We start from the raw sequence: 11,593 nt of genomic DNA, 5'->3' as shown, positions 1-11,593 counted from the left end.
AACTTTTTCCTTCCAAAAAGTGTTCTTTGTTTTCTACAGTATTGAGGATTCAACTCAGGGGTGTTCCACAACTGAACTATATCCTGGCCCATTTTATTTTATTTTTTTTTAATTTTGAGATAGGGTCTAAGTTGTCCATACTGGACTTGAACTTGTGATCCTTTTTTCAGCCTCCATAGTCCAAAAGGATGTTCTTCAGCTTATTCACTTACAAATTTGCCTCTAATTGTGGGATGATAATTCTAGCTTAGGAAAATCAGATTTCAAATCTTAAGAAGAAACCTTGCTATTAAAATAATTTGTAAGGTTCTGATTTAGCCTTCTAAAAGGCATAAGGTTTGGTCCTGAGTATTTAGTCTTGCCTCCTCCTCATTTGCAATATAGGATACCACTAATCAGTGGGCCTCAGGCACAATTCTAAAGCTACGTTAAGACCATGAAATAAATAATGACATTCTGCCCCTACACCTTGTTCCCACTCCTTCCAAAATTACTGCTGCTGATTTGTGCTGCTGTTTACTCATTTATTTAATAAAGACATTCAATCCCCCCTAAAAAAAGATACAATGTGTTTTTCATTAATTTTGCCTTGATTTTTCCCTGACAAATATACCATGTAAGAAACACACAGCCACTTTCTCCCATAATTGGAATTTAAAAGAAAATCACAAATGTTAAAAGAATTCTTCTTTGAAACAAGAAACCAAGAGAAAAACATCACTAAAAAGCAAAGCAGAAAGAAACCCACTGTGACACCAAAGCAAGTAAAGCTCACAGATTCCCAAGAGACACTTATGCTCATGGCCACACACAATGTGGTACATCTTACAGCAATCATCCATCATAAAAAGATCAGTTGATTTTTTTTTTTTAACAGCTATGAGAGTTAGGGATAGGCGGGGGGTGCAGAGGGGAGGATGTGGGAGCAAAGTCACAATGCCTCACCGTGTGGTCAGGGCTGTAGCTGTACTGCTGTGTCCCCTGGGAGTACATGCTCATCATGGGTCCTGCATTCTGAGCCTCCGGTGGTTCACCAGCTGAGTGGCTATCATGTAACCACTGTGTACCAAAGTGGAGTTCCTGCCTGGAGGGCACAGGAGTGGCCTCTTGAACATTAGAAGAGGTATATAACTCCATAGACTGAAATTGATCTTGATATAGTTCATATTCTTCATCAACAAGCATTTCTCTTTCTCCACCCATTTCCTGCAATTGAGGAGTCAGAAATTCGTGCATTTCCCAGGCTTCTTGGCTACTGTCTACTTCTTTTTGTTGAGATTGGTAAGAATTTCCCAAATCTAGAAATGGCTCGTCCACAAGTTCTTCTTTAAAATAGGGTTCATCTCTAAATCCCTGTAAGGAAAGGTTGCAAAAAATGTTAAACTCCACCCGTCTTAGAGCTGCAGCATGTACCTTAACTGGAACATTAAAATGGTGCCATAGCTTCAGTACATCACCTCATAAGCACTGCATGGCGGACATGATCAGGAGCTATATTTCTCCATCAAAAAGAAGAAACAGAAGCTCACTTCCAAACAACCCGCAACCCAGAAAAAGGACAAACAGTAAAATAAGAGGTAGAAATCTGCCCTTGGCAAGGTGAATGACTACTCTAAAAGGTTCATTATACATTAACCACCTGAAAATTCTCCACTGGAACTGGGAACTTTGTCAACTGCCACAGTAAACATTTGATCCATGTACTCAATATAAAAAGTAGTACATAAATACAAAAACTAATACTTAAGAAAGCAAAGACTAAAAAAATCAGGATCATCAAGCTTAAGTAACTTAAAAGAAATCACAGCTATTCAATGTTCAAAAAATAGGAAGGATAGTAGAATGAAACAGACATTATTATTACTATGTATATGTATGTGAATGCATGACCAATGTGATTCTGCAACCTGTATACTCAGAAAAATGAGAAATTATATCCCATCTGATTCAAATGTATGATATGTCAAGATCATTGTACTGTCATGTGTAACTACGTAAAACAAAACAAAAATAATAAAATAAATGGGCAGTATATACTGCAGTATATATTTCCACTACTTTTAAGTATGATTCATTTATATCATATAAATATATTTTTCATCTATGCTGCAAATGCATAAGAAAAACAAATGAGTACAATATGCTTTTCAATTAACTTATAATTTCACTAATTAGAAGCCAATACATACCACTGAAAGTAAATAGTTCTACATGTGCAGAAATTTTATTGAGTTTCTGGCTAATGCCTAATGTATATATGGATTTGCAGAGCCCCTAACTTAACCCTGGGGAACCTGTCAGTGCTGAGTCCAGTGAGGCCCAATTCCTTCTAAGACATCAATGATAATTCCTATCCTAAGTATTACGAGATATAAATGCCTGGGATAATTCTACTCTTTCCCATTGCTTTCTTCACACACCTCAACATCATCATGGTGAAGCTTTTAAATTAATATAAATTTAATATCAAATAATGCAACCTGGTTATGTGAAAAAATAAACTTTAATTAGAGGGTATATTTGAACATATCACATAGATATGAAATTTTAACCAGAAAAGTCTAGTCTTTAAAAAAAAAAAAATGTAATGGACATTACAGGAACACCCATCAGTGTGAGACACTGTCAACATGGTTGCCAAGAATGTCACCAGACATGAGTTATCAAGCAAAGCAAGCCATACTTTAATTGCAAAGAATAAAACACAATTTATTTTAAAAATCAAGAGGAAAACTTCCAAAATCACTTTCTACAATTATAGCCTAAAGTGGGGTTTGACTAAAGAAAGTATTCAAAATGAAATTTTTTTGTATAGTTCCATTTTCTACCGCATTTAAAATACACGTCTATTTTCAACAATATGTTCTCCTCCCCAAATTTGAGGATTATATTAGTGATACAAAATAAAATGTTCATTCTTTGGAAATGCCTTACATATTCCTTATATCATTTTAAAGAGTCAAAGTAATACAGGAAGAAAAAGATTTCACTTTAAAAATAATAATAGTAACAAGTGAATGGGGATTCTTTAATTTGTATCTACTTAACCAAGGGAGTGGGACAAGCTTTGTCTTCTTTAGAAAAACCTTAGCTCACAGCAAATCATTCAGATGGGAAATTCACTACATACCTTGGGTGCTTCAAGTATTAAAGATGAATTCATATCAAGAATTGTTCCTGGAGGTTCAGTCTTGTCTTCATTACTATTTGAATGTAAAATGTAACAACTTTCTTCTTTCTCATCTTCCTGAAAATATAAACCACTTTCATGAATTTAGCTTCAAACATTCTTCAGATTAATGCTCATATTGTACAAGTACACAACAAAATTTATGCAAATTGTTTCATTAGAACAAATTTACTTTCGTAATTAAAAAGAAAGATGGGCTGGAGTTGTGGCTCAGTGGCACAGCGCTTGCCTGGCATGTGCAAGGCCCTGGGTTCAATCCCCAGCACCACATAAAAATAAATAAAATAAAGGTATTGTGTCAAACTACAAATAAAAAATTAATTTAAAAAATAAAAAAAGGAAAGAAATATTTAGGTCAGGGCTTCTCAACTTTAAGTATCCCTTAAAGAAAAATTACTTGGTAATTTATATATATAGCTATACACCAGGTATATGTTTAAGTACTTTAAACATACTTAAGACACTAATTAATGTATTGATATATGCTCTAAAAAGTGGTAACTCATACTAACTCTATTTTACTGATGTGGAAAAGGGAGCACAGCCATTTGCCCCATATCCCACAGCTGGTCAGTTACATATCCAGAATGTGAACTCAAGCTGCCTGTCACTGAGCTTTGTGCTCCCAGTCACCATGCAGTCTCCAACTTACAGATGAGCAAGGTGGGTGCTAGTGAGACAAAATGATTGGCCCAAGAACACAGGGCCTTGCAAACCACAAAGAACTGAGCAAAGCCCACAGCTGTCTAGCTCAGAGTTCCATTGCCTGTTCTGTCCTCTTCATTCTGAGAATGATGCAATTTTTAAAGTCAGCTTATTCACTTTTTTTCCTTTTTTTTTTTTTTTTTTTGATCTGGTATATTCAAGGTAAGTTTGCAGAAAAGAGGAGACAAATCACATTTGTGGTTAAGATGAAAATGTATAACTGAAACTATACAGGTCTAAGTATTATATGTCATATACCTTAATAAAAATAATTTTGTTCTCATAACTATTATATGTTTATCTTCTTATTTACATTCTCTATCTCTGTTTCTTCTATGGATTGAGTAAATCCTCAGTTAACATTAGCTACGCAGCCACCAGGTACAATAAGAAAGGGACAGGGACACAGACCTCAGAGGAGATCCGTTTCTGGTTTCTTGAATCTACAGCTCCTGAGTAGTTTTGCTAAAAGAACCCAGATGCTAAAGAAGGAATTACTTAATGGTTTAAAAACGAAAAAAGTCTTGAAATTGACCTTTCTCTCCATCCCTTTACTGGCCTCCCACTCCTAAGTCTGCTGGCAGCCTTGGATCCACTAAGGGAGTCCTGGGCAAAGTTCCACTCCACAATTATTATGTTCCAAAACACTCTTAGAGCAAGGCCCTGGAGTCTGAGGTTTCTGCAGCTCTGACTGCCAGAAATCACCCAAGAATCCACACCCTTTTGGTACTAAGTCCCATTATTGACACTGCTTCAGAATTCCTAAAACGGCTTAATGATATAGGCTGGGCTGCTTAAGTCCTATAGGACTAACTATCTTGGAATTTTTTTCCCATGTGGTGACAAAATTCTAGCAAATAATCACCCGGGTAATCTAGACAAAGTTCCTGCTACCACCGAAAATAACAATGAGATGAGGTCCCATGAACATATTCTTGGTTTTCCCTTCCTTAATTTGTCCAAAAATCAAACCAAGCACTTCATGGTGTGTTACTTATGGGTTAGGATAACACACCAAATACACAAAAAGTCAAGAACCTGATTTAGTTAGGTGTTAGATTATATTTTGAAACATTTAAAGTTTCTGTTAAGTGTAATATACAGGCCTTTTTATGTGTATTACATGAAAAATAAAAAAACTTACTGGGGCTACGGGAGCAGCTCAGTGGTAGAACATGTACTTAGCATGAGTAAGGCCTTGAATTCAATCCTCAGCAGCAAAAATTTTAAAAAGTAATATACTGAGGTTTCTCGGAGCAAAAATAGGTGTAATACATCAACCTTTATCTATATATAAATATAATTAGTTAGCAGAGTACTTATGTTATTTGGGCAGTATATTAAAGTATTTCATAGATTAAAAAATTTAGAGTTCAGAAAGACCTTAGAAGTTCTCTAGTCTTATTCATTCTTCTAAGAAATGAAAAACTTAGGTTACTAGAAGAAAAGAAGTTGATCAAATTACAGAGGTGACCCACTGAAGAGGGAGATTTGTGAATAGTACATCAGAATTTCTCAGAATCTCTTGAGGGCAGGACTCAGAAAATTGCATTTTAAACATCTCCCAGGTAATTTTTATGTAAAATTACATATCTTTGAGTTTGAAACCCACTGGGCATTATAACTCTGAGCAAAGCTAGAAACAGAGTTCTTGTTTCCTAAAATCCAGTCCAACAACCTATCACAACCAAGCTGTTTCAGACATGCTACCTACAAATTAAAAAAGGAACAATACAATCAAACAGCAGCACGTGTTCCTGTAGCCAGGAACACAAGGTCTGAAGCAGCCTGGCCGAGTTCATATTCCAGCTCTGCTTCCTGCTAGCATATGACCTTGGGTCAGCTACTTGACTCTCTGTGCCTCCACTGACTCATTTGTAATGTGAGTACAAAAGAGTGACCTTTAAAGTTGCTTCAGGTACTACTACATGTGGCTTCTACATGTAGTAGACTTTAAATATTGTCATTAGTAAGCACTCTTTAATATTTTAACATCGACTGAAATTATCAAGTTGTTTTTTGTTTTTTTGTTGTGGGTTTTTTTTTGTTTTGTTTTGTTTTGTTTTGTTTTTTGTACAGGGGACCTTAACAGCACCATAACTGAGGTACCCTTCTGTCAGGAAGACTGACCAGACATAGTACATTAAGCAATAAGACGGCTTGATCATATAGAGGTTCTGGGTGCTAGGAGTCATTGGGTACTCTGATGATAGTTGGAAAAGCATTAATGTCTCATTGTCATAATGTTAAAATGATGTGGTTGACTGGACTTCAACTTATTGTACTATCTTAACATAATTCCTTAATAAAAGTTAACATGTAAACATACTTTAATTTGCATTAAGGAATATGATGGAAACAGATTCTGTGTGCAAAACATGAAGATGAAAATAGTAAAAGTGGTACTAGTAAGACTAGAAATGCTAACAGCTAGCAGATATATAGTAATGTGCTCAGTAAGCACCTACTGAATATAATATTCTTTAAACCCTCAAACCTTATGAGATAGACATTATTTTTTCTGATGCTATAAGTCAAGGACATTAAGAAACTTGACTATGATCAAAGATGCATTAAGCAGTGGAACAGGAATTCAAGGTCAGGTGTATTTGCCCCCAAAGTTCATGTTCTTAACTGCTGCAATATTATTTCCTATGTTAACAAATTTCAACACTTAGAGGCCAGACATATTTATCTCCAAAATCCAGAACTACTACATTATCATTTCTTCTTATATTAACAAAATTCAACACTTACCACCAAAGGCTTACAGATGCCAAGGTGTACAGTGCCTGGAGGCACAGCCTTCAGTACCTCCACAGCTTCAGCAAGTGTGGTATTGTCCAAACAGTATTCATTGACTGAGACCAGGCGGTCTCCAGGTAAAAGTTCTCCACTTCTTTCTGCTACACCATCTGCTACCAGGGATCGGATCACAATCACTGATCTTGTGGGATCTAAAGGGTCCTGTGAGTCAAGCAAAGAACAATGAGCTGATTCCCTGTAAACAAATATGCAGGTTTGCTATGGTTTAGATGTAAGGTGTCACTCAAAAGTTCATGTGTGAGACAATGCAAGAAAGCTTAGAGGCAAAATAACTGGGTTATGACAGTCTTAACCCGATCAGTGAATTAACCCCCTAATAGGAATTAACTGAGTGGTAACTATAGGCAGGTGGTGTATGACTGGAGGAGGTGGGTCATTGGAGGCATGCCTTTGTATTTGATGAGTGGAGTCTCTCTGCTTCCTAGTGCCATGTTCCCAATTGCTTTTCTCTGCCACACCCTTTCGCCATGATATTCTGCCTCATCTCAGGCCCTGAGGAATGGAGCTGCCTGTCTTTCGACTAAGACCTCTGAAACCATGAGCCCCAAAATAAACTTTTCCTCCTCTAAAATTGTTTTTGTCAAATCTTTTGGTCATAGCAGTGAAAGAGCTGTCTAAAACAGGACTTAGGACAGTGTATTTTAGTGAATCTCATATATTTATTCCATATATTTATTCTGGTAACATTTTTCTTAATCTCTCTATACATCCACAAAAATATTAGCTTATATCAAAGTAAAGATGTACCTAAACAGTTTCAATTTAATTTCTGCATGCTCAGTCACATATCAAAGTCTTTTTAAAACTTTTGGTGACTGACATTTTGTTGGACCATGAGAGATCAGCAAAGAGTTGGGCAAGACTATCTGATATTCTCAAGCACTGTCACACTGTGGATCAAAGACAAACCCATCTATGACTTCCAACTATGACTCCTCTTAGGCCATAAGTAGGCTCTAAGAGAAGCATTATGGGAAATGGCACTCCATTCTTAAATACTTATCAGTAGAGCATCCTCCCATGAAACCACTTAAATTCAGAAAAGGCATGGAAACAATAGCATATTTCACTGTCTTAATATATATGTCAGGCATGGTGGTGAATGCCTGCAATCCCAGTGGGCTCGGAAGGCTTGGGCAGGAAGATCATGAGTTCAAAGCCAGCCTCAGCAAAAATGAGGTGCTAAGCAAGTCAGTGAGACCCTGTCTCTAAATAAAATACAAAATAGGGCTAGGGATGTGGCTCAGTGGTAAATATCCCTGGATTATTCCCCAGTACCAAAAAAAAAAAAATATATATATATATATATATATATATATATATATATATATATACAAAAAAAATAAAATAAAATAAAAAAATAAAAAATAAAAATATTTGTTTAGGGTTAGGGTTGTAGGTCAATTATAGAGTACTTTCCTAGCATGAACAAAGCCCTGCATTAAATCTCCAGCAACATACAAACACAAAGTATACTGAAAAATAACATGCAAAGTTATGACATGGTTATCTGGCCCTGCATCAGAACTTTTCTAATACACAGAAATGAACTCATGAACAAAACAAATGTATGGATCTTTTTTATCCAGTGAGAGAATCCCATATTTCTTTTCATTAAGCACTGAAAAAAACCACTGATGTTATCAATACATTTGGTTAATTTTAAAAAAACAATTCATAACTCCTTTAATGTTTACTTTATCCAACAAATAGATACAAAGCATTTGCTCTGGTTTGCTTTGGTCTGTCTCTATTGTCTCTGCATGCACGTATTGTCCCATATAGGGAAGAGACTCTACTTCTGCCAGCTTTTGTTAAATACTTCCTGAGTGACTAGAGGAAAACTGACAGGTTTTATGTAGAATTATAAGATTTTGGAATTAACAAAGTGAAGATCTGTCACATTCCCGGCTCTTTTTGAAGGGGCTGGTGGCTTTTTTGAACTTTTCTGATCTAGTTTTCTATACCTCTATGTTTTAGACATATAAGGTTCATTTCTAATGCACTGCACTTAATTTTAAACAAATCTACCATATTTAAATCAACAAAGACTACAGAGCTAACTCCTTGGGGAAAAAATAATGTCTTCAGTTTATTTTGCTTTTCTCAACTAACCTTGCCTTTCCATCCCCAGCTAAGAGACCCTTGGTAATTCTCTACATGCTCTAATATTTAGTGCCACAATTTATGAACAGAATTAAAAGTAAAAAAATAGTCAAGGGAATGCACTAATAAAGTACACAGTGTTAAACTATAATTACACCAATATTTTCAAGCAGAGGGAGCTATTGCACAGGAAGAGAACAGAAGGAAAAAAGAGTGTGGTGGCATATCAGCAAGCAATCAGTACAGTAATATAAAAAGAACTGTCTATTTTGTCACCAGCAACCATGAATCACAACACACTTTTCATTCTGAAATATGAAACCATTACATTTTAAGTTTGACACACTAATAAATAAGCTGTACAATTATGTCCTTCATTTAGGATGTCAGTTTTTGATGAAAGGCTTTTTTATTGGGGGGGAAGGGAAACTACATAATAGCTTATTCCTCTCATGAAACACAGAAAGCAGCTAGCAATACTTCATACAATGACTAAACTTTCTTAGAGAAAATTGCAACAGTAACATAGACCAAAAGCAAATAAATGATTTCCCTAAGTTGGCTGCAAGCAACCTCCGTAGTTACATATAGCATTGAATCAAAAAGGACTATTTTTAACCTGAATAGGTGAATGAATACATTTTCAAAATACTACAGGCTGAAAGAATTAGAAAGATTCTAATTGTATAATTAGGAAGATTCACCAGGACATGCTGGAAACAGTACTCTAGAAAGAGTAATCAACTTCATTTAATGTAGCAAGGGCAGCCGATCACCCATTTACACAGCAGTCTTCTTCAAACCCTAAACCAGAGCCAGGTGGACTTGCTTACTAAAGTTGATTCAGGTTAGACGGCTAGTCAGTCTAAACACTGGGTCTAAACTACCCCCACTCCCATTGAACCCAAAGACAGCTTCTTTGTCCCTGGGAGGGAAGGGAGTGAAAAACAAAAAAAAAAGAGGAACTACCACCTCTGAAGATGCCCCACTTTGTGCAATCACTGCTGCATTTTCTGGGATGACTTTTCTGACCATGTAACCACAGAGCTGAATAGAGTCCTTTAATGAGGAACAGTCATCTCCTTTCATGGCCATCACATGGCAGCCACCCTCTGGAAAAACAGCAGCTGTCACTGAGTACGGGGCGGATGCTATTCTTGAGGCTTTGCTGCGTGAAAAGTGCTGGAACACCAGCCTGACTCAGGCTGCTGCTCTTCGGAAACGTCCATTTCCTGAAAATACAGCCCAGGCTGTCACAGGCATGCTATAGCAAAGAAAGTGTCATAAAGACATTTCTCAAGACCCCTACTCAATCCCAAGGCCCCTCAAACATATTTTAAAGCCACCATCAGAGTTCAGCATATTTTGTCATAATTTTTAAATCTCTAATTTTTCTTTTTTGGCAAGAAACACTTTTGTGTTCAAGAATCAAGATGTTGCTTTAGACTAAATAGCCAATAGAGGGCACTAAAGACCAATCATAGTATGTAAGGACTATCTGTGCAAGCTATTTTCTTCCAGAGGAGATTTTTCCTCTTTATTCAAAAGCTTTATATTATTACACATGCTCCTAACAGTGTCCCATATGTTTGCTTCAACTCAACCATTTATGAAAGTTGCTCCTGATAGCTCTTAAAAATGTTACCAAACTCCTTTACCCAGTTAAGAATAACAAAGTTTCATCAGAATATAGCACCAGGGGACAGGAGAAGAGAACAGACCTGCATTCCACACCTTTCCACTCCACAAGGAAATTTGAGGACCACTTACTTGTCTCACATGTGAATGAAACCACCACACCTACCTCAATAAACCTGCACAACAGGGCTTTTTCTCAGTGTCTCGAAGGGATGCTAACATTTGATATTTATTATAAACATAGGGTGCTTCAGTGTTCAGGAAATTGACAGACTCCTCATCTGCATCATTCCCAAGTGGCATCAGCGTACCCAAGCACTCACTTTCCCTCCTCTTCCGCTGAGATGCTCGCTGAGCCGGATCCATTGGATCTTCTCCCTTTTCTATCTGATCTTTACTCTCTATTTCCAGCATCGCTACCTTGGTTCAGCTTCTCATTATTCCTTGCCTGGGCAAATGTTACGGTTTGCTGATTGGTCTACCATCATTAATCTGACCATCAGTCCACTTTCCTCAGAGATAATGGAATCCTCTTTTTTAAAACAAATGAACATAACTTCTCCTTAAGGTAGGAATTAAAATACTTAAAATACTTTAGTGACACCCACTATGTCCTAACTTATTTATCCTTTATGGAAAGAGTTCCTTCAGATCTACATTCTGTCCCATCTCTGCTCACTCTCCCCTCATGTACCACTGCCTGCTCCCATGCACCCCACCCCCTGTCCCAACAATACAGTACTACTGAAACTTGGGAACTGTGACACGCTTTGGTTTCCGCTCTGACATGGTGCAAGCCATCACTTCTGCTAGGAATGCTCTCCTTCAACCACTGCCACTCAAGGAAACAAAGTAAGAGAGAAATTAAATGATTTAACCAAAGCACATGATAGTAAGAATTCAAACCAGCTGATTAAATCCCAGTCTTTATGCTTTTAGCCACTAAACAATGCAGCTTCTCTACCTGAAAGTTAGTTTCTGCTAAATGAAGACTGAAAGAAGACAAACATGTTAGGAAAGAACATTTATCACCCTTTCCAAGTGTGTAAAACTGAGTCCTTCAAATATCACACTTGGCCACTAGAGGTTTATATTTCATTACGTAGCAGAGGAAAGCAAAGAATGCAC

General features: G+C 36.8%; 1 protein-coding gene across 1 annotated transcript in view; it reads right to left on the bottom strand.

Moving 5' to 3' along the window:
* Positions 1-11,593, bottom strand: part of Patj (PATJ crumbs cell polarity complex component) — a 331,415-nt gene that overhangs the window by 227,893 nt on the left and 91,929 nt on the right. Inside the window, exons 18-20 of the mRNA XM_026407227.2 lie at positions 6,653-6,862; positions 3,131-3,247; positions 946-1,353 (exon numbers count right to left, since the gene is read on the bottom strand). Coding sequence (XP_026263012.2) covers positions 946-1,353; positions 3,131-3,247; positions 6,653-6,862 — 735 coding nt within the window. The remainder of the gene's footprint in view (positions 1-945; positions 1,354-3,130; positions 3,248-6,652; positions 6,863-11,593) is intronic.

Source organism: Urocitellus parryii, chromosome 11 (genome assembly GCF_045843805.1).
Source record: "Urocitellus parryii isolate mUroPar1 chromosome 11, mUroPar1.hap1, whole genome shotgun sequence".
In the NCBI taxonomy this organism is placed as follows: domain Eukaryota; kingdom Metazoa; phylum Chordata; class Mammalia; order Rodentia; family Sciuridae; genus Urocitellus; species Urocitellus parryii.
The sequence above is the reverse complement of the archived record's forward strand: the minus strand, read 5'-3'. Positions and strand labels throughout refer to the sequence as shown.